This window comes from Gadus macrocephalus, chromosome 23 (assembly GCF_031168955.1).
Source record: "Gadus macrocephalus chromosome 23, ASM3116895v1".
NCBI lineage: Eukaryota > Metazoa > Chordata > Actinopteri > Gadiformes > Gadidae > Gadus > Gadus macrocephalus.
Genome location: NC_082404.1, coordinates 16,854,464 through 16,869,380, shown reverse-complemented (window position 1 = coordinate 16,869,380; position 14,917 = coordinate 16,854,464). Strand labels below are relative to the sequence as shown.

Here is a 14,917-nt window from a genome sequence, read left to right as displayed (position 1 = left end):
GGGGGTGGGGGTGAGGCTGGGTGGGTGGGTGGGGGTGAGGCTGGGTGGGTGGGGGTGGGGGTGAGGCTGGGTGGGTGGGTGGGGGTGAGGCTGGGCGGGTGGGTGGGGGTGAGGCTGGGTGGGTGGGTGGGGGTGAGGCTGGGTGGGTGGGGGTGAGGCTGGGTGGGTGGGGGTGAGGCTGGGCGGGTGGGTGGGGGTGAGGCTGGGTGGGTGGGGGTGAGGCTGGGTGGGGGTGGGGGTGAGGCTGGGTGGGTGGGGGTGAGGCTGGGTGGGTGGGTGGGGGTGAGGCTGGGTGGGTGGGTGGGGGTGAGGCTGGGTGGGTGGGTGGGGGTGAGGCTGGGTGGGTGGGTGGGGGTGAGGCCCCTGTAGTGACTGAGGTGGAGGCGGTGCTCTGGAGGTCTGAGCAGTGGGACGGCCGTCACTCAGCCCTGATGCGTCAGGACAGCCTTTCATTAGGACGAGTGTCGGGGCGGCGCACACACACACACACACACACACACACACACACACACACACACACACACACACACACACACACACACACACACACACACACACACACACACACACACACACACACACACACACCGAACGCGCACACACGCGCACACACACAGAGGCAGAGGGGAGACAGACATACAGAAAGACAGACGTACAGACGTACAGACAGACAGACAGACAGACAGACAGACTGGTAAACAGACGCACCCTCACAGCTCCACCTCTGACTCATAGTAGCACCTATAGGACTTTTTTTCCCCAGAGGTGTTCATTCAAGTTCCACCCATCGGCACCGGCGCAGACCGATCGGCGCACGGAGCGTGACTCTGGTCCGGGTATATAAAGCTCCTGAGCTTTCTTGTCCGGGTATATAAGGCTCCTGAGCTCTTTGGTCCGGGTATATAAGGCTCCTGATCTGGAGGAACTCAAGCTCGGCTCGGTTCTCTAAAGGACAGCACCGCATACTGCCTGGCACGGAGGCGACTGGGCTGGAGCTCACACCACCATTTAAGGTACGTCCGTTTCACATCTTAACCCATTATTTTAAGTTTTAAACCTTTGGGTTCATCTATTTTAAGGGATAATGAGGGATGTTTGTGGGTTTGGGTTGATAGTCACACAGATTCAACGATACGGACCTTACATAAGGGAACTTACTTTATTATTACGATTTAAAAAACTTGAGATGGATTTCCCTAATTAGATGCATTTTCCCTGACTTTACTTTTCTTCTTTCGTAAGAGAAAACAACCACCAGATAACACCATAGACGCTACTCACCATTGCATCATATTGTTATTATCAACCAACTCCCCGATGAGGACCGTGCATGCGTAAAACGGCACATTCCCGCGCACTTAGCGGGCACGATTCTTTCATTAGCAGCAACTGCAAGTGAACCTTTACCTCTTCCTCACAGATTCCTGTCGCTCTCCTGACATGACGCTCAATGCCCTTGGCGCCACCGTGATTCTGCTCGTTGCCTTCTTCCCGCGCTATGAATGTAGGGCTCTCGAGCGCGCAGGCGTGCCCGCGTCGCCGAACCCCGAGTCCACGCAACCACAGCCCCTGCGCGTCCTCACGCGCCTCGGGGAGGAGTACTCCGTCCATCTGGCCGACCCGAGCTATGTGTCCCTCGGGTCCCCGTGGATGATGCTGCCCGGCCGAGCCGACCCCTTGCATACCCAGGCTCTGCGCCTCCAGCTGTCGCGTCTCTTGGAGCGGAGGTTTGGGAACATCAGGGCGCTGACGGCCGGCCTGGAGACCCGGCCGGACGAGGAGATGGAGCGGGCGAGGCGGTCCGAGGACCCGCCGATCTCCCTGGACCTGACTTTCCACCTGCTGCGGGAGATGATGGAGATGTCCCGGGCGGAACAGCTGGCTGTGCAGGCGCAGAACAACAGACGCATGATGGAACTCTTCGGGAAGTGAAGGCTGGATGCCCGCCTCCGATTATATTTTATTATTTTTTCGTGTCACCGTTCTCTAATCTGAAGAATTGATTTGAAAGCTTTTACCCTGAAACCCTGAAAGTGAGGAGATAGCGAGGAGAGCTGGAGATGGAGACGCAGGTTGTAGGTTCGAAACCCCCTCGGTTGTGTTGTTGGTGTACCGGAGCGTACGAAGATTATTCTCTTTTAAGTGAAATGTGACCTGGTCAATATACTACATATCGCATTTGATTAAACCAATATTTCAATGTATTTGTTATTTAAGTTTGTAAATAAAAAGACAAGCATCCAGTTGTTGACAGAAAGTCATATCTATATTTTTTAATAAAACATGAAAAGCAGCGTTTCCCTATCTCTGTGGATATCATTAAATACTTCAGCTCATCAATTTTGGGGAAAGGTAAATCAGTAATCCAACTACCAGCATGTCAAAATAAATTGAAAACAAATCAATTCATCACATGTGTTTGTCATATATTCTTCCCGCATAAGATTTAGTTTATTTTGACCTGACTATTGATAGAGAAATGTCCTTCCATCAAATAAGATGTATCGTCCTCCATTCTTTGATCTTAATTCTATATTCTTCAATCTACAAACACGATGGGACACTGCTGGGTGTGAACAAGACCGAGATGACATAACAGATGAGATGCAGTCCACATGCGACTGGGTGATGGCCATTCAACCACCCTCGTCTAAACCTTAATCTCTCCTGATCCCCAACAGTCAAATTATTAATGCACCCCCCCCCCCCCGGAACCAGAACAGAACCGAACATTGATGGAGCGGGGGGGGGGGGGGAACGCCATGCTGGGTGGGTCCCTGACCCAGTGTCCTCATGTGTGTACACGCTGGGACGACAAACACACACACACAGACACACTGCAGCCGTGACTCACTCCTGAACCACCTCTCAGCCCCTCCTTAGGTTGAAGGGATTCACCACCAGATTTCTGCTAAAAAATATAGAATAGTTGAGGTTACCAATAGAGGAGGAGGAGGAGGAGGAGGAGGAGGAGGAGGAGGAGGAGAGGGCGGCGGGACGGACCACCGCAGTTGGAGATGTCATCTCCCTCCAGTTAAGATGCCTGACAGCATGAGCCGATAGTTTTACATTGAAGTCTGGTGGTTGGGCGGTAAAGCTTTCATACAAAATTAAATCAAAATATGTTAGGAACAGAATATTGCTTTGGCCAGTGTCTTTACACAGACACACACACACACACAGAGACAGAGAGACAGAGAGACAGAGAGACAGAGAGAGAGAGAGAGAGAGAGAGAGGTCCATTCCCTACGTCATACACCGATTAAACATGAGGTGAAAGCGAATGGGAACACGGCAAGCAAACCTTTAAATAACAGACATTACCCAGAACACACGGTTTTAGTGAGTAACAAAGTTTATTCTTCCTTTACGTTGGAATGCCCAATGACAATTAAAAAGGATTGATAACAGCCAGAGCCAGATGGGTTCTCCGAGGGGAAAACGTTCCCACTTCATACCAATGTGGAGACTAAGGTGTCTAGCGAGCTCTGTGCACGGAGCCGTGAACGGAGGTAAACGTCACCAGTGGTGCATGGAGAACGTGGGCCAATTAGGCGGCCATCTTGTGCTAATGCTAACGGATCCAACTGATAAAAAGGAAATCAGTTTACGTGTACAAAAAAGTGCCTAACAAAGAGTGCCCCCTAAAAGATTGCACTGTCGTTGAAGAAGTTCAGCCAGGCACATTAGCGTCACGTGTTGACCTGACATTTCCTCCTTTACAAATAACAAAACTTAACAAACCCTCCACTCTGAAGGCACTTTATATGACAAAGAACCTCAGCTGAGGGACATTATCACAGAATCCCTTCTACCCCCGCCTTCACACACAGGGGGGGTTGTCCATCCTGAAGACGTGCTCCTTCTGAGACAGGGGGACACAGTCTCTCATTTTAGTCAAGTTAAACAGTCAAACTTATTTCATAAAAACTACATCTCCCACCTCCGACCCCGCACCGTGGTACACACACACGTCTCGTAACCGTGGATACCGCCTGAGTCCAACGAGCCGACGGCTACGTTGAGGTGGAGGCGGTCTTGGGTGCGCTAGGGAGGGATCCAGTCTGTGCGGAGGGGATCGGCTGGGATGGCGTAGCCGTGGCGACCGCCGGGCTGCCAGCGGGGTCCACGTCGACCCCCTCTTCGTCGTCTTCCTCTTCTTCCTCGTCTGTTGGTCAGAAAGGTGTGATGGAGGTTGGGGAGGGAACAAGAGTCAACAGGGTTTCAAGGACTTGATGTGTATGAGTGTGTGTGTGTGTGTGTGTGTGTGTGTGTGTGTGTGTGTGTGTGTGTGTGTGTGTGTGTGTGTGTGTGTGTGTGTGTGTGTGTGTGTATGAATGTGAGTGCGTGTGAGTGTTTACAGATGTGGGTGCGTGTGTGTGTGTGCGCATGCATGAATGCGTGAGTGCGTGCGTGCGTGCGTGCGTGCGTGCGTGCGTGCGTGCGTGCGTGCGTGCGTGCGTGCGTGCGTGCGTGCGTGCGTGCGTGCGTGCGTGCGTGCGTGCGTGCGTGCGTGCGTGAGTGAGTGAGTGAGTGAGTGAGTGAGTGAGTGAGTGCGTGTGTGAGTGTAGGGGTGAGTATGTGTGTCTACCGTGGATGAAGTCGATGGCGCTTAGGGCTTGGCGCTCCCTGCTGAAGCTGACCGTGAAGTGGTCCATGTTCTCGTAGCCGGGCTCCACCTTGTCCAGGTGGGTGGTGCTCGCGGCGTCTGTCAGCCTGACATCATGAACCCAGGGGTTATTACGGGTCTGCGCGCGTCCGTACTTCAGTACAGACGCTTCGCCCAATCAGGAATGACTTTAAAAAATGTGCAACGCTCGCAAACTCACTTTTTCAGGAGAGGTTTCGCCGCCTTTGGATAGAAACAAAAGACAGACGCAGGGTAAGAAAATACAATGAAGGAACACGAACAAAACCAAAAGTCCCAGACGGAAGCCCTGGGTTCGATTCCCGGGTCCGCCGCCTGCCTGTAGACCCTCGTGAGCAGGAGGTCTAGACCCTGCCTGCATTTAACCACACGTATCTCACCCCAACGCAACCATCAAATTTTAATTTATAAAACAATCATTGGGCTAATGCCACCATATCTCGCCTCTCTCATAAGCTGGAACCGTAACACCGTCAATACACGCTCCCAAAGCTTGCTTACATTACATCTGCCACATGCCAACACAAAACTGGGGAAGACAGCCTTCTGTTTTAAGGCACCCTTCATTTGGAATGAGGTCCAAAAATCACTCAGGTTGTGCTCATTTATTTCACTTAGGGAATTCACAAGTCTTATCATATGTACACCTGCCTTCTCCTGCAATGATTGTTACTCTTGACCCAACCATTGTATTTTACTGTATTTATTTTATATGCATATTTATTTTATATTTATTTTCTTTTTTCTTTCCAATGTATTAACTCCTGTTGTACCCTCGGCACCATTGAAAATGAGGATCTTATCCTCAATGTGTCTTCCGAGGCCTAAATAAATAATAAATCAAATCAATCTTCTACACCACACACAGCTGTCCCAGTCCTCACTGTTGGCCAGTGTTCGAAGTACCCCACCAGCTTCAGGGGCGGGGGGGTCAGAATTTCCACTCAGTGGGCGATGGTCTCATTAGAAAGCCCTGCCTCTATATTCATACCTACATCATTACACACTCACGGTGTGTAGCCTACATTCTACTGAAATTGTATACAATGCCTTTACCAGGTAGCTAATTCTGAAGAAAGAAACACATGCCAACAGATATCTTAATCAACAAACAACACCAACTTAAATCAAGAAAGGATTATGGGAGCATTTTCACGATGGCTCATTCCCGTGACCTGCAGGTAGGGGCAGCGGCGAGCTGCAGGCTCACTGACGTGACTTGACAACGAGTGAACCCTGAACCAACCCCACTGACGTTACAATATCCATTCATCATGGGCCGCCTCCCTCGGACCGACACCTACAGTGACGATCAAGGCCATATTACAGGGGCGATTGCAGAGCATAAACACTATGTTACGCATGGACATAACGCCACTCCTCCTGGCGTTGAAATCAATTAGCTTACTCCCCTAACTGAAATTAGGACGTACATTATATCGCTACATTTAATAACTATAACGTAATATATATAGTTTTTTACATAATTTGGCATCACTGCCAGTGCCGCCAGTGTTTCGTATTGGAGTAATGGTAGAGTGAAATATAAGTCAAAAGATGCTGAAGGCGCAGAAATGGTACAGTCCACTGAAGGGGTGTCTGAAATCGTATGACATTAGATTATTCCTTGCATGTTGAGCACAGACGGAGAAACACTACATAACCAAACACTTGTAATTTTTTTAACAGATCAAGTATTTCAGTATCCCCCCCAAACTGTCGTTTTAGTCCCTTTTGGGGGGGTCCAAATCCCATTCGAGGGGGTCAGACCCCCGCAAACCCTGCTGTTGGCCCCTCCCAGTGACCAGTGACCACCGATGCTGAACGTGTGAATCATGTGTCACGTTGCGGTGACTGGGTGCCCGGCATATCGCAGTGACTACAACTGGATGACTCTCCTCATGGTTAACTGGCCAGCACCCTGTCACCCATTTAAGGCCAGACATGGCAGGTGAATAGGGTAACATTTTTAAATACAAGGGATCACCATGAAACTTTACCAGTTGATTACATACATCATTATAAGAAAAAAATGTATTACAAGTTTTTGAATTTTGCATATTTAATTATGCTAATTAGGCTGAATCTCATTAAATATGCATGTTTTTGCATATATTTCCGGTGCATGAATCTTAAACTGTGATAAAGCCAGGACCAAAATTCTTTTTTTATTTTGTTTATATATCAAATGACAAAAAATCCTCACATGGATTTTAGGATATCTGCTTTTATGACCTGGGAAATCAAAATATACTATCCATGGCCTTAAAAACCCTATTTTCGCCATGATTTCCAGGTAAAATGACCCATAAATCTGGCCAGGAACAATTTATAAATAAATCCATGTGCAGATGTCTTCATAACAATGCTATGTGTGAAACTGGGAAGTGTGGTGTACCTAGGTTCTACATAGGCTGAGAAATGTGCACCTAAAAATGGAAAAACACTCATTTTGAGAAAACGGCCTTTAAAGATTCTTATGGCAAAAGCCAACCAAGCTTGAGAGCATACCACGTGATACATTCGAACCAATCGTCTGGTCGGAAATCGAGTCCAGCCAATCAGATATCAGTTTTATGTTGTGCAGCAGATCGAGTGCTTTCCAATGATACCACGGAACACATATGACAGAGACCGGCTGTAATTTGAAACGGTGCGTAATAAAGCAAACGTTTGGTGAATCTTCTGTAAAATTCAGAGGCGCAAGTTGACAAACTATAATAAAACAAACACCTAAATGTTTCGTTTTGACTTTTTTTTTTCTTTTGTGCGAAACATTACATGTTAATGGTGCAAAATAGCCCAAAATATCAGAATTGACCAGTGACTGAAAAATCTATGATTTTGCCTGCCGTGTCTCGCCTTAAAGGGTTTTGCCTGTATGTATGTCAAATATGGCACCCACTGCACTCCTGATCAGCCCTGGAAGGAGTGACCCCCCACCCTGAAGGAGGGATCCCCCACTCTGAAGGAGTGACCTCCCACCCTGAAGGAGGGATCCCCCACTCTGAAGGAGTGACCTCCCACCCTGAAGGAGGGATCCCCCAGTCTGAAGGAGGGATCCCCCACTCTGAAGAAGGGATCCCCCTCTTTGCGTTTCTTCTCAAGATTTCTTCCTTGCTTATTTTGTTTTTTCTTGCCCTCTGTGGGGCTACGGTCAGGGGGGGGGGGGGGCTGTGAAGCCCTTTGAGACTGTACCTGTGATTAAGAGCGACACAAATACAACCGAAACGGAATCGAACCAGCGGAGCCCCGAGGCTGGTACCTGGAGGAAGAGCGCCATCTCCGGCTCCTCCATGGCGGTGATCCCCGTCTCCACGGCCCGGCAGCTGTCCTCCAGGTGGGCCCCGTACCTCTGGCTCAGCCCCCGGATGTAGCCCAGCTTCTCCTCCTGTTCCGCCGTCACCCGCTGGCCGAGGCTCTGCTTCCGCTCCTCCAGCGCGTGGAACAGCGCGTCGAACTTCTCACAGATAAGGGTCTTCTGCCTCCGGCTGTTCTCCTGCGGTTCGCACGCGCACAACACGCACGCACGCACACGCACACACACACACACACAGGAAGAGGAAGGTTGCGGGGAGGCACGTGTGTATACACCCACGCACACGCGTGAACGCACTCACGGAGGCGCACACATACGCACACACCCAGACACACACACACAGGCACACACAAGAAGAGGAAGGTTGTTTGTAGGCATGTGTATACACACACCCACGCACACGCATGAACGCACACATATTAACACACACACACACACACAGGCGCACACACACAGGCATACGTAATCTCACACATTCTTTCAGAAACACACATCAGAACACTCTGGTCTGATTATTGTTGTTTTGTCGGGTTAAGTGTCAGAGAATTTGGATCATTGCTATAAAAATGTCAGGTTACATGTTTTATTTTTTTTAAAGCACAAACACACGGACACACACACACACACACACACACACACACACACACACACACACACACACACACACACACACACACACACACACACACACACACACACACACACACACACACACACACACACTCTGTATGAATGGTTCCTGGTACACCATCGTCACTGAGAGTGATGACCGTACGTCGATGCAGCTCTGGCCATCAAGTTTTTCCACGTAATACTAGTCCCCCAACACCTTTTTTTTTGGGCGCGACTGGGAGAGAGGGGGTGACACCCATAGAGGGTGTCACAACCACACAGGGTGTCCCACAACAGGGGGCGCCTAGGTGCCTCCTGGTGTGATCACATTCATTCTCATAATCGCCTCCAACATCATCATCATCATCATCATCACAATCATCATCATCATCGTCATCACGCTTGTCCTCACACTCCACTACGATGTGGTGTGTGTGTGACCAATCAGAGGGCTGTGCGGTCTCCACCAATCATCAACAAGCTGACATTGTCCCCGCTGTGTGTGTGCCACAGAATGCTAAGAGCACAGCATGCTGTGTGTTACGGGCTACAGTACAGACGTCACAACACGACATGGAGCGAAGAGCCGACTGCACATGTCCGAGAGAGACAGAGAAAGCCCCTTTTACGCTCAGAAAATGTCCATCTTACTTATCCGTCTTCACTTAGACTTTCACTTTGACCTCCGCTGTCGCAGACGTGTGAAGATGCACGTAACGCCAGCATAACAAAGTAAAAGTACCCGGCAGTGTAGTTCTTTGATAGCCTGGCTATTGCCAGACCAAGGTAAATTGTAGATTGCACGTTGGACTGGGGAAGCTGCCGTCAGTTTTCTTCAGCACAGGAGGCGTGATCAACGGGCCTAGTTCAACTGACTCTGTACGCGATTGGCTGCTTGCCGTCGCTTCCCTGTCGTGTTATTGTGTTAAACCAGCAAATAGCGCGCCAAAGGGAAAAGCCAGCTTGGTGATTGGCTCCCGCAAAAAACGTATCCGACCTAGAAAGAAATGCATTGCTCTTCTCCAGACCCTTATGCGGGGCGAACTCGATGTTGCCGGCAGAATTGGCTGATGGGCGGGGCTAACTGGTCTAGTTCTGGGAGCGTGTGTGCGTGTATGTAGGCAGAAAGGTGAGCGGGGTGCGTGTGTCTTCAAGGACCCCCGAGGGCCCCTCCGCTGTGTAAGTGAACGGCCCAACGTGCAGCGAGGAGACCCGAGAACACTGACCTCGATGGTGGAGCAGGCCAGCTCCAGCTGGCTGATGATGCCCTGCATCCGGTCGTTGTTGCCGACGATCATGGCTATCCCGTCATTGAGCTCCGTCTGGGAGGACGGAACGCACATAAAGCACCGCAGCGCACACAACACACCGCTCCCCTTCAGCCATATGGTGGCCATAAAGCAGGGAGCGGCGATACGGAGGGAGGAGCCACCGGCACACGCTGTGAAACGGTGAGTTAGTCTGTGTTGGTGCTCAGAGTGGGAGGCTGCAGTCAGCGGCCTGGAGTTGGGAAACACACGGCCAGAGTCCGGAGGAGTTCTCCTACAGCCATATGGGCCAATACGCCATTTAGTGTGGATATATTCTTGCACGCTGTGAAATGGTGAATTACGATGTTTTTTTAATGTTATTTTGATAGTATCCAAACGTTGCATCTAACCTCTGTTACTCTTAATAATCTTTTCTAACACTGACGGTCAAAGGTGTTTACACCTCAGGGTTTGAGGGTCAGGGTTCAAGTGTTCGAGTTTCAGGGTTCAGGGTTCAGAGTTTGGGGTTCAAGTTCGGGGTTAAAGTTTGGGGTTCAAGTTTGGGGTTCAAGTTTGGGGTTCAAGTTTGGGGTTCAAGTTCGGGGTTCAAGTTCAAGGTTCGGGGTTTGAGGTTTAGGGTTGGGGGTCCAAGGGGTTAAGGGTTCAAGGTTGGAGGTGCATGGTTCAGGCTTTGGGGTTCTGGGCTCCAGATGACTCACCTTCTGGGTCTGGTAGACGCTGGTGAGGGGGGCCACCTCGCAGTCCTTGTGCGCCCCGAACACCTTGCACATGGAGCAGGTGGGCAGGGCGTGTGTCACGCAGTAGATGTTGATCCGCTCCTCCGGGTGGACCTCGCACATCGGTGCCTCCTCCCGCTTCTCCGGCTCCGGCTTGCTGCTGCTGAACGGGTAAAACGCACGTGACGTTACCGTCGCAGAATTATACCAGTAAAGACATTCCCGGCGTTCCACGACCCATACCGCCGTACTTTTGAGTAAACCAGAAACGGATTCAGTGTGTCCCAAATTCAAATTATGGAAAATTGAGTACACCCAAAATTATAGGACGTTGTTCTATATTCTACGTATTTCGCAGTATTTCAGTCAGAAGACTTTAGGTCTCTGCTTTAGGCTGTTCTGCCCCACAATCCTCAGCGGCAGAAGTGACGTCACATCCCCGGAGCCGGTTGAAGTCGATGGGTGGCACTACAGGTGTGCTGATCAGAGACATCAACTGTGGTGTCCAAATTGTATGCATGCTGTGTGCAACAGTACTGGTACTTTGTAAGGGAAGCAGCAGTACATGCTACAAGTAAAAATAAAAAGTATGCTATTTGGAAAGCAGCCTTTTATCTTATTTTCACACATCAAAAATTGGTTTTTTTTCCGGATGGACTAACGTCCGGCAGAACAATCCATCACAGCCGGAAAGCTGATCATTCGTTATCTTGTTTATTTGTTGTCGCTTGTCGACGTATGTGTGAATGGGATGCTAACAGCTAAAGCTAAGCTTAGCCTGCAGATCAAATTTCCAGTGGCCGTGCCGCGGTGACAACAGGTCAGCCGATCATTCACGAGACATCTGTACAGTAGATCAGAGACCCAGAGAGCCTCCAGCGTCCTCCCGGCTCTCAGAGCGGCCGGGCAGAGGGGCCCCTGGAATGGGGCCCGCTGATAGAGAGATGCTACGTGCTAAAAACACGGCTGGGAAAGGGAGCAGGCAGAGCCTACTGACACGTGACCGCCTTCCACTTCAACCTGCTGCCCTTTGGAGAGGGAGGGGGGAGGGAGAGGGGGGGGAGGGGGGGGGGAGAGACAAACCTAAACAAAGCCTGACCCCCGTAACTTATGTGATAGCGGGGTGTCGCTTAACTCAAAAACCTCAACACAGGATTGGTAATTAACATAATGACTGTAGTGGATGAGAGAAAATAAATGTGGTCTGTGACTTAATAACCACATTATTGATACAATAGACAATGTTATCTTATTGATGTTGGCTAATGTACACGCGGGCACACAGACACACACAGACACGTCGCACACGCACACACACACAGGAAGAGGCAGGTTGTGTGGAAGCACATGCAACACACACACACACACACACACACACACACACACACACACACACACACACACACACACACACACACACACACACACACACACACACACACACACACACACACACACACACACAATGTCACAATGTAAAGCGCTTTGTGTTCCTTGAAAAAAGCTCTATAAAAAGGCAATGACTTGAATTCACCCTGCCATCCACTGAGAAGAGCCTAAAGGTGGCGAACAGCTGATATCACCTGAATCCTCACCTGGTAGACCAGCTGATATCACCTGAGGCCTCACCTGGTAGACCAGCTGATATCACCTGAGGCCTCACCTGGTAGACCAGCTGATATCACCCGAGGCCTCACCTGGTAGACCAGCTGATATCACCTGAATCCTCACCTGGTAGACCAGCTGATATCACCTGAATCCTCACCTGGTAGACCAGCTGATATCACCTGAGGCCTCACCTGGTAGGCCAGCTGATATCACCTGAGGCCTCACCTGGTAGACCAGCTGATATCACCTGAGGCCTCACCTGGTAGACCAGCTGGTATCACCTGAGGCCTCACCTGGTAGACCAGCTGATATCACCTGAGGCCTCACCTGGTAGACCATGAGTCCTCACCTGGTAGACCCCTGCTTGAACATGTCGATGATGTTCTCCACCAGCAGGTTCCTCTGCAGCCCGTAGACCCCGTGCCGGTCCAGCACCACCTCGTGCCGGCACGACGGGCACCTGAAGCGACCCCCCGACGTCACCGCCCCCGCCCGGGTCGGGAGGTAGGGGTTGGACGCCTGGGGCAGAGGCAAGAGGCAAGGGTCAAGGGTCAAGGGTCAAGAGGTAAGAGGCAAGGGTCAAGGGTCAAGGGTCCACAGAAGCGCTGAGGGAACGAATCCACCGGTAAACGAATGACACAGATCCCCCCCCCCCCCCCCCACACACACACACACACACACTGGACAAGGTGCGGTTGAGTATTATTTATTTATTTATATCCCCCTCTTGCTCTTTTTTTACATGTGATTTCAATGATGTGCAATATTGCTCACCTTTTATGTATTTGACTGACTTTTACTGTTTGTTCCATTTTGTTGTTTGTTGTTTTGTTGTTGTCAATTTGTAATGTCTGTCAGTGTCGACTGAATTCGTGAGCTACTGGATACCTGAATCTCTCCAAGGTGATGAATAAAGTGTCTGTCTGTCTGTCTGTCTGTCTGTCTTATGGGATGACGCAGGGTTCAGTGCGTCTACACTGCAGGAGGGGGGGGGCGCGCGACGGCCATTTGGGAGATGTGGACTCGTGTGGACAAATCAAACAATCAGAGAGAGTAAACACAAGCAGGCCTACCCGCGTCTGGGTCTGCAGACACACGGCGTTTACCCAAAGGTCTAAAATAGCAGCGAAACTTTATTTTTAATCGACGTTTGCTTACCTGGAAAACATCATTGGCGCACTTCCGACACAGATTGTGTTGGCACGGCAGTATTACCACCGGCTTGGTGAACATTTCCAGGCAGATGGGGCAGATGAGCTGCTTCTCCAGGTTATCCATGGTGTCCATCGTCAACACCTTCAATAAGGATTCAAACTAAAACCGAAACTATGAGTCCAGGTTCCCGGGGATCAGCGGGACGGAGAGTGTCGCCCGGCCTCGGCCCTGTCTCTCCCGCGGTCGCTCCGGAGGGCCAGCGGTCCCAAAGTAGACCGGCTGGCCTCAGGTCTGTTTTTAGACGCGGCGTCACGCAGAAGGTCGCCATGTTCACGGACCATATTAGAGATGGAGGCTGGACGGTGGAGAGGAGCAGGGGCGGAACAGCTGAGAGCGGGGCCAAACCCGCATGGGGTGTGTGTGTGTGTGTGTGTGTGTGTGTGTGTGTGTGTGTGTGTGTGTGTGTGTGTGTGTGTGTGTGTGTGTGTGTGTGTGTGTGTGTGTGTGTGTGTGTGTGTGTGTGTGTGTGTGTGTGTGTGTGTGTGTGTGTGTGTGTGTGTGTGTGTGTGTGTGTGTGTGTGTGTGTGTGTGTGTGTGTGTGTGTGTCCATTCCACGGTTGTTGGTGGTGAATCTTTACTGTTATCATAGGTGAATCTTTACTATTATTAGTGGTGAATCTTTTTATTTTTTATTTAAAATTCTGTATTTATAGGACATGTATGTATTGTTCAACAACTAGTTCACTACTTCTTAATGTTAATTAAAATCATGCATTTATAGGACATATAATTTGAAACTATTTGCCACCATCTTTTTAACTGAAGTTAATCACTTTTTTTATTTAGGTAAAAATAAAAAAAATACTTTATTATAAAGTTCTTCACACTCGGGGGATCCTGACCAATCTGCTGGCTCATGTTTATTCATGAGCTCTGCCAGACGACTTCCGGAAGGATTCGGTAAAAGTAACAAGTTTCAAATCTATGTGAGTGTCATTCAAGTTTTCCAAAGCAATGTAGTTCACTGATTTCGCACATATAGAAAAATTTCCCCACCAGAATATGAAAAATATGCAAATTCATGTGAATGTCCAAAATGTTCCATGAAATTTGAACCACCTTCTACAGTTTCATTGGAGAAAGTGGATTCCCGGGCGACCCCTCTCTCTCCGAGACCTCCATGAGGTCATCCGTATCAACCTTGTTGAATTTATGACTATGTTTAAATGACTTTTTCTCAGAATGTCTACCTCCACTAATATTTCCTCCAGATATTGCATATTGCCAAAGGAGCATGGCATCAAATGCGTGGCTCTACAGCGCCCTCTGGTGGGGGGATTCTAGCATCGCTAGATGCTGTAAGGGAAATAATACGGAGGATTGCAGCACTCTCCTGTTTCTCGGACAGGGCCGGGTTTGGTTGCTCAGACGGAGCTTCACCTTCCATACACACCTTGGCGTTATACTGCCATCTTCCCTTCAAAAGGCGATCGCGCATCTACATTGCATTGTACGGTAATGCTCTTTTGCACTGGCGCGGTCAGGTGTGCCTCGTAAACTCAGAAATATGCACGTCTCGAATGGACAC

The 14,917-nt window shown here is 49.8% G+C and overlaps 2 protein-coding genes and 1 long non-coding RNA gene across 7 annotated transcripts in view; 2 read left to right on the top strand and 1 right to left on the bottom strand.

Moving 5' to 3' along the window:
• The first annotated feature begins 667 nt into the window (after positions 1-667).
• Positions 668-2,409, top strand: LOC132452654 (corticoliberin-like). The gene is made up of 2 exons (XM_060045382.1): positions 668-1,013; positions 1,421-2,409. The coding sequence occupies exon 2, from the start codon at positions 1,441-1,443 to the stop codon at positions 1,930-1,932; it is 492 nt and encodes a 163-aa protein (XP_059901365.1). The 5' UTR covers positions 668-1,013; positions 1,421-1,440; the 3' UTR covers positions 1,933-2,409.
• A 928-nt stretch (positions 2,410-3,337) lies between these two features.
• On the bottom strand, positions 3,338-13,468 carry LOC132452643 (tripartite motif-containing protein 55-like). Of its 3 annotated transcripts, none has more exons than XM_060045367.1 (8): positions 13,333-13,468; positions 12,524-12,693; positions 10,549-10,729; positions 9,806-9,901; positions 7,914-8,147; positions 4,830-4,852; positions 4,592-4,716; positions 3,338-4,168 (listed from the first exon to the last, which is right to left on the bottom strand). In XM_060045367.1, the coding sequence occupies exons 1-8, from the start codon at positions 13,459-13,461 to the stop codon at positions 4,017-4,019; spliced, it is 1,110 nt and encodes a 369-aa protein (XP_059901350.1). In that variant the 5' UTR covers positions 13,462-13,468; the 3' UTR covers positions 3,338-4,016. The 3 variants fall into 3 exon arrangements, with proteins under 3 accessions (XP_059901350.1, XP_059901351.1, XP_059901352.1); XM_060045368.1 differs by having other exon boundaries at positions 10,549-10,726; XM_060045369.1 differs by lacking the exon at positions 9,806-9,901.
• A 15-nt stretch (positions 13,469-13,483) lies between these two features.
• Positions 13,484-14,917, top strand: part of LOC132452659 (uncharacterized) — a 3,854-nt gene continuing 2,420 nt past the window's right edge. Inside the window, exons 1-3 of one of the 3 annotated variants that reach the window (XR_009524452.1) lie at positions 13,484-13,618; positions 14,176-14,315; positions 14,601-14,917. The exon at positions 14,601-14,917 is cut by the window's right edge and continues 1,790 nt beyond it. This is a non-coding gene — a long non-coding RNA (uncharacterized LOC132452659). Of the gene's footprint in view, positions 13,619-14,175 lie in introns of all 3 variants that reach the window. The other 2 variants (XR_009524453.1, XR_009524451.1) reach the window with 2 other exon arrangements.

Excerpts from the sequence above, each read along its gene's own strand:
- LOC132452654 (XM_060045382.1), top strand. The coding sequence starts at position 1,441 with ATGACGCTCAATGCCCTTGGCGCCACCGTGATTCTGCTCGTTGCCTTC.
- LOC132452643 (XM_060045367.1), bottom strand. The coding sequence starts at position 13,461 with ATGGACACCATGGATAACCTGGAGAAGCAGCTCATCTGCCCCATCTGC. Across the intron at positions 4,853-7,913 it reads AGATGGCGCTCTTCCTCCAG|GCGGCGAAACCTCTCCTGAA; the intron begins GTACCAGCCTCG and ends TTCTATCCAAAG. Across the intron at positions 4,717-4,829 it reads GCGAAACCTCTCCTGAAAAA|GCTGACAGACGCCGCGAGCA; the intron begins GTGAGTTTGCGA and ends TCATGATGTCAG.